Here is a 27,107-nt window from a genome sequence, read left to right on the forward strand (position 1 = left end):
ATCTTACTTATTGGCTCAGCACAATTATGGTAGATCAGTGTTAGCTGATATTAGCTAGCAATGAATGACCTGATCTTGGGTTCTTTCTTGAGTGTAAGCTGGTCATGACTGTCCTGATCTGGGCTCCTTCTGGAGGGGGAATGTGATCAACAGCTGCTTGTTGTCAGGGAATGAACTGAAGTCTTAACTGTATTGTCACACCCAGCTAAAATATAAAAGGTTAGCCGCCATGTGAGACCAAAGCACTGATAAAACTTCTCACACTCTATGCCTCTTCCAGGTATTAATGGCTACGTCTTTGACAACCTGCACCTGAAACTTTGCCTGCATCAAGTAGTGTACTGGTATGTCTTAAGTGTCGGTGCCCAGACAGACTTCCTGTCTGTTTTCTTCTCTGGAAACACCTTCAAACACAACATGGTCTTTAAGGACACGCTCACCCTCTTTCCACTTTCTGGAGAAACCGTCTTCATGAGCATGGAAAAGCCAGGTTAATAACTTTAGTTGTTTTATAAATTACTGTGCCCAGCTGCTGTGCAGTATATGTTAACAGAGACAGGTCAGCATGTTCCATCAGGAGCATTTTACGTGCATGAACTGTAGGGATCATCTAGAAAAATAACCAGCTTTATTAAGAGAAAGAGATAGATTAATCAGAACTCAACTGAAACTGCATGAGCACGTAAATGGTAATTCCAGGTGCATCTGGTTCCGCCCTTCTCCCTCCCCTCCCCACCCCCCCCCTACAACAGAGCTCCTCAGCTAGCTATCAAGTTACATCATCAGAACAGGTTTCAGAGTAGCAGCCGTGTTAGTCTGTATCCGCAAAAAGAACAGGAGTACTTGTGGCACCTTAGAGACTAACAAATTTATTTGAGCATAAGCTTTGGTGGTCTACAGCCCACTTCATCAGATGCATAGAATGGAACATATAGTATGAAGATATATATGCATACAGAGAACATGGAAGGTGGAAGTTGCCATACTAACTCTAAGGGTATGTCTACACTACGAGAGTAGTTCGATTTTACTTAAATCGAATATGTGGAATCGATATTGCAAAGTCGAACGTGTGTGTCCACACTAAGGACAGTAATTCGACTTTGTGAGTCCACACTAACGGGGCAAGCGTCGACATTGGAAGCGGTGCACTGTGGGCAGCTATCCCACAGTTCCCGCAGTCCCCGCTGCCCATTGGAATTCTGGGTCGAGCCCCCAATGCCTTCTGGGGAAAAAAATGTGTCGAGGGTGGTTTTGGGTAACTGTCGTCATCCAACCGTCACTCCCGCCCTCCCTCCCTGAAAGCGCCGGCGGGAAATCAGTTCGCGCACTTTTCTGGTCAGTGACAGCGCGGACGCCACAGCACTGCGAGCATGGAGCCCGCTGCGACCATCGCTGCAGTTGTGGCCGTTGTCAACGCCTCGCAGCTTATCATCCACCTTTCCCAGAGGCAGATGCAGATAAATCAGGCGACGAGGCTACGGCACCGCGGTGAGGGCCTGAAGTCTGAGAGTAGCACAGACCTGTCAGAAAGCACGGGACCCAGTGCCGAGGACATCACGGTGGCAGTGGGTCATGTGGATGTTGTGGAACGGCGATTCTGGGCCCGGGAAACAAGCACGGACTGGTGGGACCGCATAGTGCTGCAGGTCTGGGATGAATCCCAGTGGCTGCGAAACTTTCGCATGCGGAAGGGGACTTTCCTTGAACTTTGTGAGTTGCTGTCCCCTGCCCTGAAGCGCAATGACACCCGGATGCGAGCAGCCCTCACTGTCCAGAAGCGAGTGGCCATAGCCCTCTGGAAGCTTGCAACGCCAGACAGCTACCGGTCAGTCGCGAACCACTTTAGCGTGGGCAAATCTACCATGGGGGTTGTTGTGATGCAAGTAGCCAACGCAATCGTTGAGGTACTGCTCTCAAAGGTAGTGACCCTGAGAAACGCGCAGGCCATCATAGATGGCTTCGCCGCGATGGGATTCCCAAACTGCGGTGGGGCTATAGATGGAACTCACATCCCTATCCTGGGACCGGACCACCAGGCCAGCCAGTACATCAACCGAAAGGGCTACTTTTCAATGGTGCTGCAAGCACTGGTGGACCATAGGGGACGTTTTACAAACATCAACGTCGGATGGCCGGGCAAGGTTCATGACGTTCGTGTTTTCAGGAACTCAGGTCTGTTTAGACGGCTGCAGGAAGGTATTTACTTCCAGGACCACAAAATAACTCTTGGGGATGTGGAGATGCCTATAGTCATCCTCGGGGACCCAGCCTACCCGCTAATGCCCTGGCTCATGAAGCCCTATACTGGCGCCCTGGACACTGAAAAAGAACTCTTCAACTACCGGCTGAGCAAGTGCAGAATGGTGGTGGAGTGTGCTTTTGGCCGTCTCAAGGGGAGATGGAGAAGCTTACTGACTCGCTGTGATCTCAGCGAAACCAATATCCCCATTGTTATTGCAGCTTGCTGTGTGCTCCACAATCTCTGTGAGAGCAAGGGGGAGACCTTTATGGTGGGGTGGGAGGTTGAGGCAAGTAGCCTGGCTTCTGATTACGCCCAGCCAGACAGCCAGGCGATTAGAAGAGCCCAGTGGGACGCGCTGTGCATCCGGGAGGCTTTGAAAGCTAGGTTCCTGAGTGAGCAGGGTAACCAGTGACTTTTCAGTTTGTGTACAGAGAAGCTGAACCTGCCCCCGTTTCTTTACCCACTAAATGTTCAGTATCCTCTCCAGTTACATACCCCGTTCCCCCCCTTCCAACACACGTTTAAAAATAAAATCTCTTGAATTTTGTTAATGAACACCATTTCTTTATTACTGTTTTCGTGGGAAAGTGTTGAACCTGGGACGCAGACTGTGGTGGGGAGCGGGTGTAGTGTAGTGATGCAAATGACGCTTCCAAACTCCAGGAATGACAGGCTCCGCAGTGGTGGACTGGTGGTTTCAACGGACCCTGCCACCCCTCCTGTTCGGGACTCTGTGTGTGAGGGGGCTATGTGACTTTGTGGCAGGGGGAGGACGGTTACAGATCCCCTGCTGCGTGGCTCTGTGATCCAGGATAAGGACCGCTGCATAAGATCTGTAACTGCCCTCCCCCGCCACAAAGTCACAGAGCACCCCCCATCCCCCACAGAACACTAAAACCACCTCCCAGAATGACCAGGGTAACTAGTGACTGCAATGTGTGTGTGCCCTGCTGCTGAACCTGCCCCCGCCTCTGTACCCTGGTAAAGGTGACTGTTCTGTCCAATTACCAACCCCCTTCCCCCCCTTCAGACAGACTCTCCTCTAAAGAACATGATGGAAACAGTAATTAACAGAAAAGTATTTTTTATTAGCAACTACACATGAAACTGGGGGGTGAAACTTGGACGGGGGCTTGGGTGAGGCAGGAAGGAAAGGACTTGTCAAATTTTGGGGAATGAGAGCCTTCTAGTAGTAGAGCAGTCTGCAGGGGTGGAGTGAGAGTTTTCACGGACTCTGCCGCCCCTCCTTCTTTGGACTTTGGGTGAGGGGGGTATGGGACTTGGTGGCGGGGGAGGGCGGTTACAGATAGACTGCAGCGGGGCTCTGTCCTCCTGCCTCCGGTCCTGCAGAACATCCACAAGGCGCCGGAGCGTGTCCGTTTGCTCCCTCATTAGTCCAAGCAGCGTTTGAGTCGCCTGCTGGTCTTCCTGCCGCCACCTCTCCTCCCGTTCCATGTGTGAACGGTGCATTTGGGACAAGTTCTCCCTCCACTGGGTCTGCTGTGCTGCCTGGGCTCGGGAGCAGCCCATAAGTTCCGAGAACATGTCCTCCCGTGTCCTCTTCTTCCTACGCCTAATCTGCGCTAGACTCTGGGAGTGTGATGCCAGGCTGGGTTGGGAGACAGTCGCAGCTGTGGGAATGGGAAAAAGGGAGCGAATTCCTCAGAAAGATAAATTTCGTTGTGAACAAAGAACATAGTCTTTCTCTGTAAAGAAGACCATGCACAGCACCTATCACATGCGCACTCAGGACAAGGTCGAATTTTCGGCCTTCGCATTCAGTGCCTGGGGTCTTGCAGTGCAGATCAGAGAAGCGGGGCAGGACAGCGGAATTTGTGTAGCAGGCCGACATGGTAAGCCGTAGACTTGTGGCTGCTTAAAACTTTAATAGTTGCACTGGCCTCCTTTCACATTGAAAGCAATGCCAGTCCCTGCTGCCAGCAATCCGGCAAGCATGAGCTCTGCCCCTGTCCCACCCCCTCGCGGCTGTCCCAGGGAAAGATCCCTGTATGCTGCCCCTCTCCCGCCTCCACCGCGTGGCTGTAAACCGCCGGTTACAGTTCTGTAAAGGAACGGGCAAGCAGTCCCAATACTAACATTCCCCTACCTAATTCAAAGCAGGTCACCATGAGCGACATTACCCTGATGAGGATCTCAGACACGGAAAAACAAAGAATGCTTCGGGAAAGCCTGCAAAGACCAGGGCTGTATGCCGCCATGCTCTGCAGGGCAATGATCCCGGAGTACTTGCTTGTCTCCTGGCGCGGAAATGTCTGCTATTACAGAGGACCCAATAAGGCCGCTCTCCCCAGGAACCTGATGCAAAGGCTTTCCAATTACCTCCAGGAGAGCTTCGTGGAGATGTCCATTGAGGATTTCAGCTCTATCCCCGGACATATAGACCGCATTTTACTGTAGCTGCACTGGCAGGGACTAAACAGTAGAGCGGCTTGGGCAGAACAATCATGCAAAACCGGACATTGTTAGATTTTTTTTCAATAGTTGCACTGCCCAGGACTGAAACGTTAAGCGCCTAGGGCACACTAATCATGAGAAACCCATTGTTATTATTGTTAATATTCCTGTTCTGTTAAAAATAAATGTTTAGATGTTTAAAACACTTACTGGATGATCCTTCCCCTGATTCTGTGTCCGGGTTAACGGCTGGGGACGGTTGGTAGGGGATCTCTGTAAGGGTGATGAAGAGATCCTGGCTGTCGGGGAAATCAGCGTTGTAAGCGCTGTCGACTGCCTCGTCCTCCTCATCTCCTTCCTCATCTTCCCCGTCCGCTAACATGTCCGAGGAACCGGCCGTTGACAATATCCCATCCTCAGAGTCCACGGTCAGTGGTGGGGTAGTGGTGGCGGCCGCACCTAGGATGGAATGCAGTGCCTCGTAGAAACGGGATGTCTGTGGCTGGGATCCGGAGCGTCCGTTTGCCACTTTGGTCTTCTGGTAGCCTTGTCTCAGCTCCTTGATTTTCACGCGGCACTGCGTTGCATCCCGGCTGTATCCTCTCTCTAACATGGCTTTAGAGATCTTCTCGTAGATCTTTGCATTCCGTCTTTTGGAGCGCAGCTCGGAAAGCACGGACTCATCGCCCCACACAGCGATCAGATCCAAGACTTCCTGATCAGTCCATGCTGGGGCCCTCTTTCTATTCTGAGATTGCACGGCCATCTCTGCTGGAGAGCTCTGCATCGTTGCCAGTGCTGCTGAGCTAGCCATGATGTCCAAACAGGAAATGAGATTCAAACTGCCCAGACAGGAAAAGGAATTCAAATTTTCCCGGGGCTTTTCCTGTGTGGCTGGTCAGAGCATCCGAGCTCGGACTGCTGTCCAGAGCGTCAACAGAGTGGTGCACTGTGGGATAGCTCCCGGAGCTATTAGCGTCGATTTCCATCCACACCTAGCCTAATTCGACATGGCCATGTCGAATTTAGCGCTACTCCCCTCGTTGGGGAGGAGTACAGAAGTCGAATTTAAGAGACCTCTATGTCGAACTAAATAGCTTCGTGGTGTGGACGGGTGCAGGGTTAATTCGATGTAACGGCGCTAAATTCGACATAAACGCCTAGTGTAGTCCAGGCCTAAGAGGCTAATTAATTAAGATGAGCTATTATCAGCAGGAGAAAAAAAAACTCTTCTTACTATATGTTCCATTCTATGCATCTGATAAAGTGGGCTGTAGCCCATGAAAGCTTATGCTCAAATAAATGTGTTAGTCTCTAAGGTGCCACAAGTACTCCTATCATCAGAACAAACTCTTACGGTGTGGCTACCTTACAGAAGTTTACCATGTTTGAACACAGTTGTGAAGAATCAGCCTTGCTGGCCTGATGCTGACCATGACCTGGTGCCCAGTGTATAGATGAAGAAAAATCATATTCGGTATTGTGTGTGCTACCCATTGTCAAACCTTGCAGATTATAGCTTCAGAGAAGCACCTAATTTCCAGTCTCTGAAATCTTTCTTGGGTGTTACGTGTTCCAGAGAAACAACAGAGCAGAGCTGAGAAATACAACAGTCACATTTTGTGCCTGTTTTGGCCACTAACGAATGATGTGAAGAATGCTGAGAGATGTAATGTTATTGTGACGTTACCCCTATAAAAACTCTAAATTTAAAAAATAGTTAAACTTTTTTGTTTGAGCAAGGAACTTTGAGAGTAATTCCCAGAGTACTTTATTCAGGTGCCGGGGCAGAAGCTGATTGGTCATTCCCAAAAGACTTTAGAAAAGCCACAACCACTCTTTTGGCCACTCGGATTCCCCCCTTATGGAATGCAACAAGCACCCTTCCTTAACTTGCCATCACTACTCCTTGAGTTGCAAAACTAGACTGTTCCACTCCTACAGAATCCCATGTGGGATGGGTGATGGGACGCAGAGCCTTCTGCCTCAAGGGGACTGGTTTGACAAGGTAAATGCTGTTACCATCTAATGGTGATCTCATGTCTTATGTGAAGTGCCCAGATGGCTCGAGTCCCATTCCTAGTGGCAATAAAAAGCTACCATCAGCACTGGCCTCCTTGTTGGCCATCTGAACAACACAGAGGCAAATGACTCAGGCCTTGATCCACGAGGGAGGAGCTCTGTCTGTGCACAGCCTCATTGACTTCCCTGGGACTATGCAAGGGTGTAAGAATCTGCCCGCATGGATCTGGCAAGATCCGGGCCTAAATGAGCCGGAAAGAATGAACACACCTTTCCCTTCTAGGGGCGCCTCTCCGGGATACATTGACAAGGACAGTGTGGAAGAAGCATATGCTGTCTCTGCATATGCTGTATCTTGTCTATAATAAATACAGGCCTTCAATCCCCAGGGCTGTCAATCTGGCACCTTTCACCCCCATCAAACGTACTTAAAACTGTATTAAAAATGGTTTAAAAAATACATCTGGACTGAGTCATGGTAGACAAGGTTCCACCACCTGGGAGTGCTGTTTCTATTCAATAATTTGTTGTTTGTTTCTTGTCAAAGTGATCTGCAAATTATTCTTTTAAAAATTAGGCTTGTTCCTTTATTTTTGTTTCTTATCATTTATAGAGAAGGCCTTGAATTTTTTAAGTCAACTGTGGTTTTCGCTTGGTTTTGCAAGGCCAGCATCATTAACTGTTTCACTGCTGATAGTTTTAGTAGAATTTCAGCTTTTCTGTAGTTGTGGGCAGAGCCTGGGTAGATTACCACCACATTTTTACCAGTACGAGTCATGCCATTGCATGACACTGCAGTAAGATCAGCACAGCACAGCACATGTATGCAGATTTAAATTTTAAATAGCACCCAACATTCTTGCAGCCTTTTAAAAACTCAGAACAAATCTTACTGACAATATGTATGGCTGGAGAACAGACTATATTTTAGTGCCTAGTTGAGATTATTTTAAAGTGTTTTTGTTCTGTTATAATGCATGCAAATTCTTCCATATTCGCTCTGTCAAGTTTGTTCCAGCCTCCCAACCCAGTTTCCAAACGATAGTGAATCCCAACATGCTGGGCCTATGGCTTTCTGCTGGTGTCAGGAAAATCACTCTTAGTGAGGGATGGAAACACTGCTGGGGACAGTTCTGTGGAATGAGCCTAATTCCATCTGGCACCCCTTAGCATCTGGTGCATCTCAGCGCTGCAGTCCAGTTTTCTCCATGAACATTTCATCTGTCAGTGTGTCTGCTGAGCCGTTAAAACAAGTCACTGAACAGCTTGAATGTAGTAACTATAATCCCCATCATGGATCATGGCTGAGATTGCCAAAGCCACACCAAGGTGTGTGCGCCCAGGTTCCATTGGAATGAATGACAACCCAGTGTCCACATCCTGTAGGCAATTAGCCCAATCTCAGCCCACATATTTAACTCAGTCGTTTAATCTCAGAGTTTACCTGGTGGCCTTTCTTCTTCCTCATCCCTAACCTGCCTGTCACACTCACTGGATCAGACACTCCCAGCGGCACAGGGAGTCTAGTCACCAACTTTTATGGGAGTTGGGTCAGGCCTGTTATGATGCCAGTGTGCTGTGCAATCAATGCCAGCTTCCCTTGAGCTTTTTCCTATTTCTGATTTGAAACAGCCACATGGACACTGGTCACTCAGAGTTGTGCTTGTGGCTTTAGCCCTTTGCCCACCCTGGAGAGAATAAGAAAGTGGCATAATTGTATTTATGTAAGTGAATTTAGAACAGGTGAACGGCACCAGCCTATTTGGTGACCAGGACCAGCACAGCCCCTCAAAGCAAGAGAAGGCCCTGTCCTCTCTAGTGAAGGAGGGGGGAGGGAACCCAGAAATCAACAGTTCATGGGGAGAATTATCTAAATCTCTATTAGAATAATCTAAATGTAGATTATTGTTATTGTATCCAGTCTTGGCTGTTCAGAGTTGACCAGGAAGGAATGAACTGGTCAGAGCAGGGGGGTGGGAAGAGGGGCTTTGTGATAGAGGGGCTTTGATTTCTTTTAACTTGAGCAGGAGAGAAATGGTGACTGGGACTCAGGAGATCAGCATATGCAGAAGACATTCTGCACCATAGGTTCATAGATTCAAAGGCCCTCCTGCAGAACATAGGCCAGAGAACTGCTCCATAATATTGAAATAGAGCAGATCTTTTAGAAAAACTGCCGGTCTTGATTTAAAAATTGCCAGTGATGGAGAATCCACTGCCACCCATGGACAACCAACCAAGTATTGGCTCTTCTGAGATTTGTGAACTCAGATGACTGGATTCAAAGTCCAGAATGCTGACCATTATACCATAGAACCAGTATAGTGTATCTGACAGCACCAACCAAACCTTTGATGGGTTGATTCTGGAATCCCACTGGCACCTACATGTAAAGTTGCAGCCATTGTATTAACCACTTCATAGCTACTCTCCACTGAAGCCATTGTGGGGACATACCAAGTAAAGGTGATGGTACCAGGTATGCAGTCAATTCATTAGGTTTGTTAGGGAGCATTAAAGCAGTTAAAAATCCTTGCCAGGGTTAATTCTAAACACTGCCAGAAATGTTGCAGCACACAGAGACATGCATGACAGGTGAACCCAGTGTGTGATAGATTTCAGTGGGAGTGGAAACAAGAATGTCATTGGCTTATGTCAGAAGCATTCTTAAAATACAGAGCTTGCTAATGAGGGAGCACCAGCTGGGTGATAACTCTTGAGATTTCCTGGTATGTTGGACTAACGCTGTTCTTTTGTCCTTTCCTGGGATAGGCGTATGGATGCTGACATGCCTGAATCCTGACTTCAGAGACAGAGGAATGTGGGCAAAGTTCACAGTCTCCAAGTGCAACACTGATCCAGAACTGTATTCCTATGGGGAAGATTATGATTTGATACCGGATTACTTGACAAATGAGGGCAATGTCCTTCAACCTAGGGGCTTCCCCAAGAATAAGAGATGGCGCAGACTGTGTCTGAGAAAGCATCGTAATGTCACTTCTTCCGAAAAGGAAACAGAGACGCTCAACCTCCAGCTAACAACCTGCTTGAGAAAACCCAGCCAGCCCCTCAAATTCAGTAACAGACTTCAAAACAGCAGGAAGAATTCCATGGACCCCTCTTCCAACAGCACATCAGTGCTGTCCGATCTACATGGCCTTTCCCTATCTTCTCAAACAGAGACTAGCTTTGAGCCAATATCTTATGATTCCTTCTCAGAAGAGGCAGGATTGTCAGAAATGATCAGCCCTGACCAAGGATTTGGACACCCTTCTCCTGAAGGAAACTCAACAAGCTTAAGTGAAGTGGTCCATCATAACACAAGTTCAGCAAGAGCTGCAGCATCTGGCTCATATCCAGAAGGAGATACTCTCTTCTTTGGAAAGCGTAGACCAATTCAAGCTGTAGAGATGGCTAAAGAGAATTTAGAGCTGCACAAGTCAGTAGACGATGTGATGTTCCAACTAACTGCTCCATTGGCCAACTTAGAAAAATTTCTTAAAGGGAATGTTACTTTGGCACAATTAAAAGAGTCAGCACGTGTGATGGGCCATCAGGAATCTTCCTTTAATGCTGAAGAAACTGGTCTTCAAGGGAATGATAGTTCACTGCAACTGAATGACTCAAAACATGATTCTAGGTTTCAAGAAAGGATTCCATTACATGATGAAGAAATGCCTCTAGAATTGAATATTACATCTTTAAAGCCACACATACCACTGAATGATACAATAGCTACAGAAATGACTTCATCAACTAATGATAACACTTTCCTTAAAGGGAATAGTACTTCAGCATCATTAGACAAGTCAGCAGATAACACAAGTATACGTGTCATCACCTATGTGAACAGTGGGAAAGCATTTCTTAAAAGCAATGGTGCACCGATACAGCTAGACACTAGGTTAGAAAATGACACCAGGCTTCAAGAAGAGGCTTCACTGGGTCTTTATGAAACTTCTCAAGAAGGAAAGTTAAATAGCCCAGCATATGGTACCATGCTTCAGGAGAACACATCAGCTAAAAATGGAGAAGTATTCTTTGAAAAGACTGTAGAGAAGTCTTCAAATGATACAGGAATTCAAAGGACCCCTGCACCACATCAGAAAGATCTTCTCCTTGGTAGGACTAACATTGCACTGTTAGATACCTATGATACAGCAGGTCTGAGACTTGCAGAAAACCGTCCATTGGACCATGAGACAGGACAGGATAAATCTGGTGATGGTCTGGGTCTTTCAAATGTAGAACACTCCTTGTCTGCAGAAAGTAGCATCAGGCTAGCCCCAGATAAACTTACCAATGGTACAAGCCTTCTAAAAAAAACATTTCTGGGCCGCAATGACATTTTTGCCACCAGCTATGTTACTACACAAGAAAGCGATGAATTAATACTGGGGACAAAGTTTCAAGAAGCTACAGAAAGCGAGGAAATGTCTGAAATGGAGAACATTGACTTACTCAAATTAAATGTTATGGCTAACGAGAGGCAGTTCGAAAAGGCCCCTTTACAAAGCAGCAAAGACACATTTCTGAAACACAAGGTTACTGCGCTAAGTTTAGATGGGCCAACAAATGAAGACAACAGCTTATTAGATAATGAGGAAGTTTATCTCAACAGGAAAGTACCTCCAGCAGAGCTAGTGGACTTGATAAATGGTACAGGTCTCCTGGAGGCCAGTTCATCAGACAAAGAAGGAACACTCCATAAAGATAAAAGAATGGAGCTGGACTTGAACAGCTGGACCCCTGGGAAGCTAGTGCAAAGGACAGCTGACAAGCCCTGTGATCAAAAATCTCAAGGATGCAGCACTTATGTAAAAAAGAGGTCCTTGGAATCACATGGAACTTCACTGGAAGAAACAGAAGTGCAGCAAGGACTGGAGGATAAAGCCAGAGCATTGAAGGGAAGGCATAACTCTGGCAAACATACAGGAGGAATCGGAGCTGTGCTCAGAGGCACTATCAAGATAAGTTACAATAACAGAGCAAACCCCCTTGCTGCTAGGCCACTCTTGGTAGACACAACAGCAAGAGATCATGAAGCAACTGGCACTGATAACCCCACAGGATATATCAGGGGTGTGTCAGCTTCTCTTCCATACCATGCCAGCAGTCATGACCCACCAGCAGTAGAGGGACACTATGACAACCAAGGTGAAAGTGATACAACTCAGAGAGGAGGTAACTCCTTTCTGATGGTGGAAGAGTCAGAGGAGGAGAAAACTAGTGCTACCTCTGCCTATTCAAGTGAGAAAACTACCAAAGAGGAACAGGAGGTAGGAACTGAGGCAGACACAAAGCCCACTGCATCCGCAGAAGAGCAAATAACGAGTATGGTCCCCATCTCAACACAGGTTGTGGGGCAAGTGAGTGGAATTGAGACACCTGCAGTAACTGCAATGCAGCGTAAAAGGGGTGTTGATTGGGAGGCACATTTGAGCTTGCAGCCCAAGGGAAATGTGACAGATGGGGAAGTGAGCACCTTGGACCAGCTGGAGCTGAAGGAAACATGGATCTTCGGTAAACTGCAGCAGGAGCTCAAATCTAGTGCCATTAAGGACCAAGTATTAGGAACTGAATCTAAGGATTTTCCAGCAAGCAAAGAGGCCTCAGAGATCCTGACAAAACAGGCCTCCAAAGGAAACTATCCACTTCCCCAAGATGGCGTGGCTCTCAACCAGACCCTTAAAGGGGACCAATGGAAGCTGAAGCACAGCCACCAAGAAAATCAAGTGTTTAAAAAGGAAGATGCCATTCCCCTCTCAGGTAGTAAAATACAGACACCAGAATGGAAGGAGGAGGTGCAGAGGGTAGATGAGACACCGAGCAGCAGGGAAAGCATCAGCAAAGCAAAGAACAGGAGCTCCACTCCTGGATCTGAGGAATATTTTGACACCCCTAGAGAACCCAATGCCCTAAACAACATGGTCAAGTCCAACATCTCAATGCCCCAGAAGGAAAAATCAGACTATGATGACTACAGCAAATCCAAGGGAGACACTGATGAGTTTGACATCTATGGGGAGGAGGACCAAGATCTGCGCACCTTCACTGGGAGGGTCCAGCAGTATTTCATTGCAGCTGTCGAAGTGCTGTGGGAATATGAGAGCCAGAGACCCCAACACTTTCTAAAAGTGAAGTAAGTTTTACCAGACACATCCTTCCCCTTGCATGAGGCATCTTTCCCACCCTATTGATTGCTTTCCCTTCTACGGAGCAGCATGGATGAACAAAGCCAGACAAGGCTTAGAGATCCATCCAGGGTACAGGCCCCACCACGAGACAGACACTGAGTTCCAGCCCAGCCTGTCCTATTCATGATGCTCCACCCCAATAGAGTCTTGTCTTCCTCTTGAGTCCTTGATCTTCCTTCCAAGTGTAGCAGCCCAGCTGGCGGCAGTCAACTGAATTCTGCCCTGCTACCTGCTGCTCCGCTTTGTTGAGGAGTTCACGTCCTCCCTAGCTTGATCCCAAAGATTCTGGCTCCAGTGTGTCCTCCCAGTGGTTTGCAGTATCAGTTTCCCGTACCAGGTGAGGGGCAGGAGTTGGAGCTGCAGACTTAGTCATTGGCTTCCTATAGACCTGGCAGTGCTAAGGAGATGTAGGAGAGGAATGAGCATCACACTGGTCTATGATTAGTCCCCTACTTGACAGTTTGTCCACACTGCTGGGGGATGCCAAAGGGAGCATCCTCCATGGAGTGCTGTGTGCTGTGTGGCTGCTGAGCTGGCCACAGCCATGTCCAAAACAATTGACTAAGAGGAGGGGCCAGTGAACCACCTGCGAGATGAAGATAGGGGTACTCTCAGCTACCACCTCTGCTCTCAGTCTGAATGCTACCCCACTTGGATTGCTCTCCAGCGTGGCTATGAGCACTAAACACTCAGAACCTAGAGAGGGTCCAAGACAGCGAAGGCTGGAGCTTCTGTAAGTACCTGACTGTACCTCAGCCCCTGGGCTTCTGAATGGATTCCAGTCAAAGAAGAGCTGCACCAGAGAGAATATCCCGACATGTAGAGCCCCGTACTGATACAATTTGTATCTGCAAAACAGTCAGTGGATATAAAGCAGATAGCCACAGATTTGCAGGGCTCTACTGCCATGTCTTGGCAGCTACATAGATCACTGTCACAGTCAGCTCATGCTTTGCCTCTTGAACGCCAGTCAGAGCCCTGTGGTGGCTCCTGGCTTGGCTCTACATTCAGACTCTCTGCCTGAGCAGGTATGTAGTGAGATCACAATGCCAATGGATGTGCTCGTTTGGGGAGTTAGCCGAGGGACTAGAGCTGTGATGGGAGTCAGGGTGGAGAGAGGCATTAGAGCCCAGATTCCAATGTCCATGCCTCAAGCCTTCCACTCAGCAAGCCTGGCTGGTGCCTTCCCACAGAGGGTGTGGTCCTTTCTTGTTCTTGCAGGGGCCCAAGTAGGGGCTGGAGGAAGCCCTTCCAGCCGTACAAGAAAGTGGTTTTCCGAGGGTACCTGGACAACTCTTTCACCCAGCCGCTGGCACGTGGGGAGCTGGATGAGCACTTGGGAATTCTGGGGCCATACATCAGGGCGGAAGTTGATGATGTCATAATGGTGAGTCAGACTGAAAAGGGAAATCCCCATTTCCTTAAAAGGAGTTAGGACGTTCCCAGTGCAAAGCTGCCCCTCTTTAGTTCTAGGTGGGTCTTCCTGCTACCTCTTGTGCCGGGACCTGTTAGCACCAAAGGCCTGTCTTGCACCATAGGCTGGAGTTAGAAAACTGCCAATCAAGGGCCATGGCTGAGATCTGTCACATTCACTTTACTTTCCTGCAGTTCCTTGGGTGTGTTGGCTCTCATTGTGCTGACAATGCAAGGATATTCTGTGGGGCATTATTATTTATGCTAACACAGTCCCAGCTCCTCTAAGGTATTCAGGCACCTAACTCCCATTGATCAGCACCTAGATATCTGTGAGGAGCTGGGCTGTGGTACGCTGAGGCCCCTGCTGAGATCAGGGCCCCCTTGTGATGCTCAGACTGATAGCTAGAGATGGTCCCTGCTCTGAAGAGCTCACAATGCACATAGACAAAGGCTGGGAGGGGAAACCGAGGCACAGAGCAGTGAAGGGCTCAGCCAAGGTCATTTAGCAGGTCCAGGTCACAGATGAGGGTCTCCTGATCACAAGAGCAGTCTCTGTAGAAACACCACATGGCACTTCAGGGAAAGAGCCTCTGAAAAGGCAGAAGGAGCAGGGAAGGGAAGAAAGCTAACTGGGATTCAGAATGGCTCCCATTGGAGACACACAAGTCCCCAAGTGCAATCAGGCTCTGATTCATCCTCCCTAAAGAGCAGGGGACCAAACTGAGGAACCGTGTATAAACTCAGGCCTTGCCTACATGGGCAAGTAGCATCAGTTTAATAGATTGCTAAACCTATCTATTTAGTGCAGACTCCTGTGTGGACACTCTTATTTTGGTTTAAGAGGGGCCTATTTCAGTTTAGCATCAACTTGTCCCAACTGGACTCAAGCTAAACCCAAATAACAGCATCCACAAAAGAGTTTGAAACTGGATCACCTTCAGTTCACACCTTGCTCATGCAGACAAGGCCACTTTTCCCACACAGCTCCAGCTGAGCTGGGTGATAGTGCGAGTTTGGCTGGGCAGTGTGCAAAGCTGGGACCCAGGCTGGGGTCCATTCTTGCTGACCGGCTGAAACTGAGTCCAAAGACACCCCCCAGTCCAGTGTGGATAAGACCTGTACTCATCATATGTATCAAGGAAGAGGGAAATTCTTAGCATATGTAATCCTTCTGCCAGGTGGAGCCAGCAGCAGCAAGGGCCAGGTTCAGTCAGTATCTAGGGGTTCCTTTTCACCAATACAACACAAAATCATCTCGAGCCCCCACCCAGTGACCTGGGACAATTACACAACACCCCCTGAGCGCCTCTAAGAGGAAATACTTCTCCTCTCGCAAGCAGAGTCTGAGTGTAGCAAAAACTTTTAATAAAAGGAGGGAAGTAACTCAGCCTTAATTTGGGAAAACCCCACAACTAGGGTTCATAAACATAAACCATGAGCAAAAGACCCACCCCCAAGTAAGTTGGGCAATGTCCTTTTCCCCTCAGGTTCTTAAGTCCAGCAACCAAAAAGTCCCTTTAACATGCCCATCCCTTCTCTTCACCCCACTCACAATTGCTGTATTTTGGCCAGTGCAGCCCCAGAGTTCAGAGGTTCATCCACAGAGTTCATCTCCCACCCTGGGTGGAATTGGGTATAAGGAGGCACCTTACACACTCTGCTGCTCAGGCACTTGCTCATCACCCGCCAGCCGATTGCCACACCTCTCTAAGGGGCTCTGCTCTGGTCCTCTCCACCAGCCACCCAGCTGGCCACTCACCAAGATGTCTTCAGGTCCCACCACTTAACACAGCTCTCAGTGATTTCAGCTGTTAGTGCAGGAGCCTTACTGTTGGTGCACACTGGGTAGTCTCTTGCAATAGAGACACTGTTCCAAAGTAGGTCTAATACTTAGACTTAGGTATCAGTGATTTCAGCTCTGTAGCACATAATAAGACACTCAATTGAGTCTAAATTAGCTCTTTTATTATACCATAGAGAGAGAGAGAAAGGGTCAAATGGTGCTTAGGACCCTTAAACAAGACCCACACCACCAAATACAAATACTTATCCCCCACCCTTTCTCAACTCATTGGGTTTTGGAACCCATGTCCCCTGCCTAGCGAGTGCCGTTCAGTTGAGGGTGAGTCCCTCCATCGGGGTATGCAGGTACAGTTCTCCAGCCCTCAGTTCACACAACAAGGATAACAACCCTTTATTACTCCTACCCCAATAACAAGGAGACTGGGGATCCAACACCAGCCACAAGTCATCATTTGGACATGCAATCATAGAAGATTAGGGTTGGAAGAGACCTCAGGAGATCATCTAGTCCGTAATCACATCATGCTGAGCACCTAGGCAGGGTGGGTGTGTCCATGCAAATGAGATCAGCTCCTGAAGTCCTTTTCCACAGCTCACCACTAGATGTCAGGGGAGAGCTCATGCAGACTCTGCTTACACATACAATAGGGGGCGGCACAACCCTGAACTGGGGAAGAAGAAAAGACCAGGTAGTATGGAGCCAGAGGCTGGAGCTGGGGGAAAAAGCAATGGCAAGGACTGGCCTGTGTTTGACTGACACTGTGGAGAAAACACACATCCTGCCCATAAAAACACATGTACCCTTTCCCAGTGACTCCAGTAAGAGATGCACAAGCAGAGCTGAGGCTAGGATCTGTCTCACTGAGCTTCACTAAAGAACAACAGCAGGAAGGGTATGGGGCATAGCCAGTGCCCACCCAGGGAAGGAGTGTAGGCAGTGCCCTGGCTCCAAGATTCCCCCCCACAAGGAATGTAACCCTTCTCTTTCCTTCTTTCCCCCCACGGTGCAGGTTAGCTTCAAGAACCTAGCTTCCAGGCCTTACTCCTTCCATTCCAACCTCTTGCCCTACCAAGGAGGCCTGGGGGAAAACAACACACCCAGCCAGGAAGCGGTGCAGCCTGGCGAGCTCCGCGAGTACTCCTGGAAGGTGCTGCCCCAGATGGCACCCACTGTCAATGAGTTTGACTGCAAGGCTTGGGCTTACTTCTCCAGCGTTAACCTGGTAGGTGGGAACCATGTATGAGAAACCTGTTGGTCTCTCTGCTAGCCATCTCTGCCCTCAGCTGTCTCTCAGCCAGAATCCCAGCTCCCCTGTTCCATGCAGACCCAAGGGGGTTGGTGCCTGGGACACTACTGCATAGGATATTTCTGTGACACATTGATGGGGGCTTTCATCGGGCCATTTGTGAATGGGTCCGAGAGTGTGTAGAAATAGAAACGTAGGGCTGGAAGGGACCTCGATAGGTCATCAAGTCCAGGCCGCTGCAGGACCAAGGAACTCTAGACCAGGTGTTTGTCCAACCTGGTCTTGAAAACCTTCAGTGATGGGGATCCCACAACCTCCCATGGGGGCCTATTCCAGAGCTTAATCACCCTGAGAGTTAGAAAGCTTTTCCTACCACCTGGTCACATTTCACAGGCCAGATCCTCAGCCCCTCTCTGGCTGCTTGTGTGACCCAGAGGTACAAAACTTCCCCTGCCTTGGTGAGTCCTTAGGCAGTGCAGAGCCATGCAGGGGGGATATCTGGGGCATCCTTATGACTGGCCCTGTGCAGGCTATGGATAGAGCAGCCATCAGACTTAAAAATCTGGTCCTTCTCAACCACAGACTGACTAATGCTCACAATATCCTGTACCATTGTCCAAAGTGTTTCAGGTGGGGCAACTGAGGCACAGCGGGACTAAGCGACTTGCCCGAGGTCAGGCACTGCATCAGCAGCGGAATTGGGAAGGGAACCCAGCGAGTCAGAACTATAAATCAAATAAGAGCAATTCTAAGTGTGCGTTCTTCCCCCATGTCAGATTGGGATCAGAGAGAGAGGGGGCTTCTGCCCCCTGCTGAAACCCAGCATACCTCTCCCACTCCCAGTGCCAGGCTCTGCACATGCCTTGCTCCTCTCCATTTCTTGGCTTTTCAGCTGTGAGTTGGGAGCGTTCATAGCCAAAGCCTCTTCACCTGTCTGTCTAGTCTGAGGCAGCACAAGCTGCTGGAGTTGTGGTTGGCACTCACAGTGCGCTGCTGGAGTCTGACAGGCACAGAGAGAGCCATCCTGGGACGAAGCACACGCTTCCAGAGTCCTGCCTGACAGTGGTTAATGTTGTTCTGAGTAGCCACATTGTGGCATTGTGGATGGGGTGGAAGTTAGGAGTGGACTCTACATTCCCATTACTCTCTGGTTATTTTTCTCTCCTAGGAGAAGGATCTGCACTCTGGCCTAGTTGGGCCGCTGCTTATCTGCCGCCCTGGCGTCTTGAGCCCTGCCTTCAGGAGGCAGCTGGCGGTGCAGGAGTTCTCTCTGCTCTTCACTATCTTCGATGAGACCAAAAGCTGGTATCTCGCCGAGAACATGGAGAGGAACTGCCCACCCCTCTGCCAGATCCAGCCGGACGATCCTGATTTTAGAAGGAGCAGCTACTTCCATGGTAAGAGCTCCGGCTCCTCTCCCCTCCCTATCTAGCCAGCCCACGTAGGAGGGAAGCTCTGCAGGGGCTGCTGTTACAGCAGCAGTCTGACTAGCAGAGCTCCAGATCAAGGGCTGCAGAATCCCCTTCCTTGCCCATCCCCTGGATAACAGCAAGAGGGACCTCAGCCCACTCCAGTGTGGCTGCTGCTGTCTGCAGACTTTGAACCACTCCCCTGCCACAGCACATCCCAAATGTGCTCTTCTCCTCCAGCTATCAATGGTTACGTGATGGACGCACTGCCTGGGCTGGTGATGGCTCAGCACCAAAAGGTGCGATGGTACCTGCTGAATGTGGGCGACACTGAGGACATCCACTCAGTCTATTTTCACGGGCAACAGTTTGCCATCAGGACGAACCACGAGTATCGAATGGGAGTCTACAACCTCTATCCTGGTAAGAGTTGACCCAGGTGCTGGGAGCTAACCTGTCTCCTGGAGAGGACTGATGCAGGAGAAGCAGGCATGCCAGCAGCCTAGCTCCAAAGAGTGCCCACCTAGCTTAGTGCAGCTGATGCACTCTGATTAGGGTGGACATGGCACCAACCTGACATCAAGGGGTACCTAAATAGATGAGAGCCTCTCAGCCTAAGAAAAAGGCCCTGGAACCAACACTGTCTCGAAGATGTGGATCCAAATGGCCGATAGCTGGTGATGCCTTACTGGCTTTGAAGAGTCTTGTTCTGTTTGTCCTGCACTTCGCACAATGAGCTCCTTGTCCATGACTAGGGCTCCTAGGAATGAGTGGTGGAAGTGCCCTAAAAGTGGGGGGAGCGACAGGCACCCAAACCATTTGCCCCATCCCAGTGCTGTACTACCCCCAGGCCCAGCCCCCGCACCGGCCGTTCCCCCCCCACCCCCGAAGCCCCACCCTCACACCGTCCCTTCTCCGTGAGCCCCCGCCCTCACACTGCCCCCGCCCCTGCACCGCCTCTTCCCCCATGACCCCACGCCCCACTCACTCCTCTCCACCCCGTAACCCCTGTCGCTCAGCTTTATGGCTGGTAAAAAGTGATGGGGCCATGGCCCCCTGGCTCTCCCGTTCCGGTGCCCCTGCTCCTAAGTGCAATGTAATACAAACAATTCATATTTTTGTTAATTATTATTAAGTATCAAATTCAAGTACATTTATTGGGCCAAACTCATTCCTGTCTAACTGCACTGGCTTTGATGAAGTTACACCAGGGAACAATTTGACCCAGTCAATGTGCTGTTAAGGCTCAGGAAGCAACCTGGCACCCATACTACCCTTGGGTAGTACTTTACTCTATGAGTTGTCCAGTGCAATTGGCATCATGGCAGCACAATCTGCCCACTGGCTGCTCTTTTAGCTGCTAGAAAGAAATAATCCTTCGTTCTGCTGTCCCTCCCCTTCTTCTCACCCAGGTGTCTTTGGGACGGTGGAAATGCGCCCCTCCCACCCAGGAATCTGGCGAGTGGAGTGTGAGGTTGGAGAGCACCAGCAGGCTGGAATGAGTGCCCTGTTCCTTGTGTATGACCCGAGTAAGTGATTCTTCTCCTTGTTCTACAGTCACCTTCGCTGACTCTTCATTCACCTCCTGAGAATTTCATGTTAGACAGCAGGAGGGAGCATTTTCACAGGTGCAGAAGTACCTGCCTAAGGCAGGCACTCTGGAGAACAGGGCTCAGGCTCCTCCTGTCACTTAGGTGCTTTTGAAAATTTTACCCTCATGGCCCTCAAACTTGGACACACCAGTTTTCACCCTCAGTCAGCTGTGGGCGAATGAGAGTTACAGCACTGAACAATCTAACCACCTGACCAAGCCTACAGAAGAGACAGCAGGATAGCTACCTGCTGTCATTCACACCTGCAGTGAATTACACCCCCATCCAATAGGGGGCATGTGACTATGAGTGCAAAACTGGAGGCCAGCTTGAACCACTTTTAAAAATTTGCCCCCAGCAGCCTGATTTTCAAACCCTAAGAAGCTATGGGCCACGTACAAAAATGTGCATAGACATATCACCACCACTGCATGCGCCAATCCATCTGGCTAACTGAATAGGGAAATACCCATTTGTAGATAGGTAAATTGAGGCACAAAGAGGCAACGTGACTCGCCGAGAGTCACAGAGGCTGGCCACAGGTTATCATGTTCAGCAACACTCTTTACCATGTAAAGTGGTGCAAAATCTGTTGGGAATTGCAGTAAAGTCTTTGCCAGCTCAAGAGTGTAAATCAGTTTCCACCTCATTTTAAATACTAGTTTCACAACAGCAGGAAAGGATTGATTAAAAGATAGGAGGTGTCAGCCAAAATGTTCATAGAAACTTGTGTTTAAAAGAAACTGCCTAGCAACAAACAGGCCTGGGAGCCAGACATCAGTACACAGAAGAGACATTTGTCAACACAGTGACCCAACAAGAGGAGAGTGTATCAGAGGGCTCTCTGAGCTACCATCCCAGATTGGCTTATAAACCAATAATAAAAGCTAATATCACCCGCAAGGGTCAAAATCAGGAACAAGGGTCTGTAAGGGCAGATTTAAAAATTTGCAAAGAATTTTTTAAAATGCTAGAAAATCAATTCCTACCTTACTTACATGCCAGGACCTGAGTTCAGGCTTTTGGGGTCCCCTGTGATAGCTGTAGCAGTTAGGGTCACTAACACCTAAGGCTGGGTGGAGGTGTTCTCTCTGATCTTGAAAAAAGCAACAGAGGGTCCTGTGGCACCTTTAAGACTAACAGAAGTATTGGAGCATAAGCTTTCGTGATGAAGTGGGCATTCACCCACGAAAGCTTATGCTCCAATACTTCTGTTAGTCTTAAAGGTGCCACAGGACCCTCTGTTGCTTTTTACAGATTCAGACTAACACGGCTACCCCTCTGATCTTGCTGTATTTAGTATTGTCCCTATGGTGTTAGCAAAAAGCAAGGGTTCATGGTTCTATCTTCCCTTTAAAGCAAGTTTAAGATCTCTGACACTGTGTTTAAATTCAACCCCCGTCAAAACTTCCAGGAGAGACTTGTCATGTCACTGCACTGTGATGCCTCTTGATATCTGCACTGCACAGTGACTGTTAGCACTATTGATCTGCAGCATCGCATCGTCACATGGCGATGTTGTAGCACAATGAAGTGGCATTGGCTCTGAGTATTGCCATCCTGGGATGCTTTCAATACCCTAGCTGCGCAGGGTGGTGGGTCACAGATAGCAGGACCTGGTCAGAACTGAGATGGGGGGAACTTGGCCATTTGAATTCTCCAGTGTTGGCACAAGCCGTTGTCTGTTTTGTTTCATATGGGTCCCCACCTCCTGAGTTTCAATTTGGAATCCAGGTTCCAGTGAATCAAGAAGTTAAGTGATGCTCAACTGAATCTGCCAAGTTGGCCTGGTTCCTAGTTGAAACTACTGGGTATCATGTGATTTACTCTCCAAATCTTGAAGGGCCCACCCTCGAAGCCCAGCTGTGGCTGGAAACTTGGCCCAGGTTCACACGAAGCCCCACAGAACTTGGTGCACCTTTCAGCAAGCCTGGCCTGACCTCTAGGTTTGTAAGAAGCCCCCACTTGTCTTGGGTTGTGTTCTGAAAGGCTGGCCCAGCACTGAGTGCCCTTATGGCAGGTGATGTCACTTGAGTACAATGGCCACCAGCCCCAGGGGAGGCTCCAAGATATTAATCTAGCAAATACGTGGTTTGAAATACACACCACGGTGCAAAGCAAGCAGTGCTGTATGGGCTCCTTGGCTGCTGTGCCGAGCCAGACTTGGGAACCTAACTCAGTGTCCAGGACTGAAGGCTCACCTAGGCCTTAGCTTCTAGCCCATAAATCTTCTTTCCTCTCTCTTCCCCTTTGTTGCAGAGTGCCAAAACTCTCTTGGCCTGGCTTCTGGGAACATTGCGGATGCTCAGATCACAGCATCGGGGCAGTACGGTGAGTGCTGGACTTTCTGGCCTTGTGACCAGGAAGAAGGTCAAGTTTTTTCATCAGGCTTAGCCAACCCATGCTAGCAAGGCCTGACCTACTCAATCAACTTTCCTAGTCGAGACAAAGCCTTTTTTATGGAGTGGTTCCTGCCTCCTGCTGGATACCATCCCGGCATTGAAGGAGGTGTGGTGGGAGCAGACAGGGGCTGGCAAAGGCCATACCATTGGCTCTGAGGGCCGAGCTCTAGAATGCCTTCTTCCCTGGCCCCTTTCAACTGGGTTTCAAACCCTTTCTTGATTCCTAGAGGCCTCAACATGCTGCATTGCATTGCCTTGGTGATTTTATCCCTTACCTTCTATGCCTGGGATGATTCCATTGCAACCACAGTTAGATGAGGCATCTGCAATAGACAGGTGCCTTAAAACATCCTTACTGTTTAGTTCACTACTTCATCTCAAGTTCAGCTTTCCCTGCCTGCTGTGGCCAGTGAACACCTCTTCTGTCAGCTGAGAGCACCCTCCTCCAGCCCCCAGAGGAGTCTAGTGAGAATCCATTAGCCATTGTTATAGCAGAAGTATGGCCAAGATGCTTGTTTCTCTACACGAGAAGATCATAGAATATCAGGGTTGGAAGGGACCTCAGGAAGTCACCTAGTCCAACCCCCTGCTCAAAGCAGGACCAAGCCACAGACAGATTTTTGTTCTAGATCCCTAAATGGCCCCCTCAAGGATTGAGCTCACAATCCTGGGTTTAGCAGGCCAATGCTCAAACCACTGAGCTATCCCTTCTCCCTACAGCCCTTTACAGTCCAGACAACATGTGATGCACAGGGAGACCCAGTCCCTTGGCAGGATGGTGGCCACTGTTAAAGAGAGGGTAAATGTGGGAAGCAGGGCTCTGTCACACAAAGATGCCTGAGTGGAGGTTACCCAGACTCTGTGTTACTCTGTCTTTTTAATCTAAGCCCAGACTTCCCATCTGACATTGAACCAGGTCTGAACAGTGAGGGGCAGGCAGACAGTCCCACTGAGTGAGGTGCTCTGACTCTGCTGCTGGTGCTGTAGTCACCACGCCTGTCTTTCCATGTCAGTGAGTGAACTCACCCAATGGCTTCCCCATCTCTCTTGTGTTCTTCTTCCACAGGTCAATGGGCGCCTAGGCTGGCTCGGTTAGATTATTCGGGGTCTGTCAATGCTTGGAGCACTGACAGCGGCAACTCCTGGATTCAGGTAGGTTTCACTTATGGAGGAAGGAGACATTGTTCAGTGAAATTAATAATAGCCTCTGATGCCTGCAGGCACCAGCCATTTGCCCTGTGGATGGGCTACAGAAAGCGGCAGTGAGCAATTCAGTCTGGGAAAGCCCCTTAGTTTCTCCACCACCACATCTACAGTGCCCTCAAGCTATTGAGGCCATTGCCAGACTGGGATGTTTCACCCCCCCTCTCCAAACTCCCTACACACACACACGCGCACCCTTCCAAAACCCCTACACACACACACACACACACACACACATGCATGCACCCCTCCAAACCCCCTACACACACACACACACACACACACAAACGCACCCTTCCAAAACCCTACACACACACACACACACACACACACACACACCCTCCAAACCCCCTACACACACACACACACACACACACACACACACACACACGCCCCTCTGAGCACCGTACACACACACGCCCCTCTGAGCACCCTACACACACACACACCCCTCCAAACCCCCTACACACACACACATGCCCCTCCAAACCCCCTACACACACACACACATGCCCCTCCAAACCTCCTACACACACACATACACACTTTTTCCTGCAGGTTTAAGTTACCCTTTTCCCCACTTGTCCCCTCCTGCCAGACTCTGCGCTCCCATCCTGACCTCAGTGTCTGGTGCCGCATGCTCTGCATCCTCTGGAGCTAACCTCAGTGTCCCCAGACGGATGTGCTGCTGGAGTTAGAAATAGCACGCGACTCCCAGTGCTGCAGAAAGGGTCCCCTCCGCCTGCCTATCCCCTTCCTGCACCTTGTGCCTAGCATCTCACCCGCAGACTGCTGAAGTCACTAGTATCTGCCTCCCTCTGATGGAGAAAACAAGAATATTTCATGTTACACAGAGAGAGAGAAAAATACCAGATTCCCTTTTGGTGAGAGGTTTCCTATTAATGAGCAGAACAGATGAGGTGCCCTCCATGTTTATTTTTAATGTGGATTTTCCTGCATTGATGTAACACGCATAACAGTGGTTAAGTGATGCACTGTACAGGGCTTCCCAGAGGATTCAGGGGGCCTGGGGCAAAGCAATTTCGGGGGTCCCTTCCATAAAAAAAAGTTGCAATACTATAGTAACATGCATTTGGAAATGTAAAAAATAACCAGTGAAATACATTCAAAAATTATTTTTTAATAATTTGAAAATACACGAAATACATTATTTTAAAACATTAAATGCTTTAATGGTATGTATACATTTGCAATTACATAATGATCTGTTGCTGGGTGATGGTGATGGTTGGTGCCACTGGGGCTGCCTGGGGATGGCGCTACTGTTGCCCAGGGCTGGGTGGGGAGCTGGGCTCTGGGTCGGGGGGTGCCCGGCTCAGAGGGACTGGGCTCGGAGCTGGGGGTCAGGGCTGGGGGGGGGGATGGGGTCAGGGGGGTGCCCAGCTCAGAGGGGCTGGTCTCGGAGCTGGGGGTCAGGGATGGGGGGGGATGGGGTCGGGGCATGTCCGGCTCAGAGGGGCTGGGCTCGGAGCTGGGGGTCGGGGGGTGCCCGGCTCAGAGACGCTTACCATGCCGCTTACCCCCGCCTCAGCGAGCCGCGTTCAGGAGCTCCTGCCGCTCGGCCCGCCGGAGCTCGCAGCCCCGCCCCCTTACCACGTGGCTCCGAGCGGGAGGACCTCAGGCACCGCCCGAGCCACACCGCTGCAGCGCTGTCCAGGGCCGCTCCTGGACGCGGCGTGCTGAGGCACCAGGGGATGGGGGAAGGCGAACGCGGAGGCAGTGGGAGCCTCCGACATTCTTGTGGGGGGCCCTGCGGGGCCTGGGGCAAATTGCCCCACTTACACCCCTCTGGGCGGCCCTGGCACTGTAACATTGCAATCCTCAAAGTGGATTCTCAGCTCAAACTGCTGTGTGTGAGGACGCCAGCCCTAAGAATGGGAGCAATCCTCCAGCTTAAATAGTTAAAATCTTGACAAGTATCGTAGCCAGCCTCACTTTAGTCAGCACTAATCATCCCCGATTCACATAAACACCAGATCAACCCACACTTGTAAACAGGAGCTTAGGAACTACCAGGCCAGATGTGGCCCACGGTCCATCTGGTCCAGTATCCTGTCTCCAATAGTGACCAGTACCAGCTGCTTCAGGGGAAGGTGCAAAATCCCCTACCAGACAGCTATGGAGCAGGGCCGGCTCCAGGCACCAGCTTCTCAAGCAGGTGCTTGGGGCGGCCGCTCCGGAGGGGGGCGGCATGTCCAGGTATTCGGCGGCAATTCGGCGGACGGTCCCTCACTCCGCCTGGGAGCGAAGGACCTCCCGCCGAATTGCCGCCGCAGATCGCGATCGCGGCTTTTTTTTTTGTTTTTGTTTTGTTTTTGTTTTGTTTTGGCTGCTTGGGGCGGCCAAAACCCTGGAGCCGGCCCTGCTATGGAGTAACCTAGCCATAAGGGAAGAATCTTCCTAACCCTTATCAGTTAGGGGTTGACTTGTGCCCTGAAGTCTGAAAGTTGATATTCCTTATATTATTTTATCCCATCTAATATAAATTTGGGTATTCTTATTATTAATATAAATGTCAGATCCTTTTATCAATCCTGCTACACACTTGGACTCCATCATATCTTGTGGCAATGAGTTCCAAAGGTTAATGATCTACTGTGTTTTTTAAAAAACAGCCTTTCCTTTTACCAGTGTTAAATTCATCCCTTTTCAGTTGTATTGAATGCCCAAAACTATGCTGTGAAAATGTGGAGGGGAATTTAAACCCACAAAAGTCACTGTCATGTTAAGATAATTATAACAAAGCAAATAAAACTGTAATGTGCCAGCACAGTGTCTGTGATAATCTCCTGACAATACACACACAATAATAATACTCTTATAGCATGCTCCATCCAAGGATCTCAGAATGCTTCACAAATAGTCATTCAACCTTTTAGCAATCCTGTATATTATCCCTATTGTATGGATGGGGAAACCGAGGCTTGAAGTGACTTGCTTACGGTTACTCACAGGTTTGGTAGAGCATGCGTCCTGAGTCGCTACCCTGGTTTTTTAAACCGAAGACCATGTCCCCTCCCCTTGAGGCTCCTCTTTCCCCATTCAACCCTTCATACTCATGGGTGTGATTTTCCTAATGCTGGTTAATATCCGTTCTGGCTGTGAGAGACTGGGGCCACTGGGGCTGCAGAGTGA

The 27,107-nt window shown here is 49.4% G+C and overlaps 1 protein-coding gene across 1 annotated transcript in view; it reads left to right on the plus strand.

The window, feature by feature from the left end:
• F8 (coagulation factor VIII) overlaps positions 1-27,107 on the plus strand; it is an 83,907-nt gene that overhangs the window by 35,843 nt on the left and 20,957 nt on the right. Inside the window, exons 13-21 of the mRNA XM_065410755.1 lie at positions 281-490; positions 9,455-12,824; positions 14,101-14,266; positions 17,109-17,321; positions 18,514-18,742; positions 18,995-19,177; positions 20,167-20,283; positions 22,606-22,677; positions 23,815-23,900. Of these exons, the coding sequence (XP_065266827.1) occupies positions 281-490; positions 9,455-12,824; positions 14,101-14,266; positions 17,109-17,321; positions 18,514-18,742; positions 18,995-19,177; positions 20,167-20,283; positions 22,606-22,677; positions 23,815-23,900 (4,646 nt within the window). The remainder of the gene's footprint in view (positions 1-280; positions 491-9,454; positions 12,825-14,100; positions 14,267-17,108; positions 17,322-18,513; positions 18,743-18,994; positions 19,178-20,166; positions 20,284-22,605; positions 22,678-23,814; positions 23,901-27,107) is intronic.

Source organism: Emys orbicularis, chromosome 9 (genome assembly GCF_028017835.1).
Source record: "Emys orbicularis isolate rEmyOrb1 chromosome 9, rEmyOrb1.hap1, whole genome shotgun sequence".
Lineage (NCBI taxonomy): Eukaryota > Metazoa > Chordata > Testudines > Emydidae > Emys > Emys orbicularis.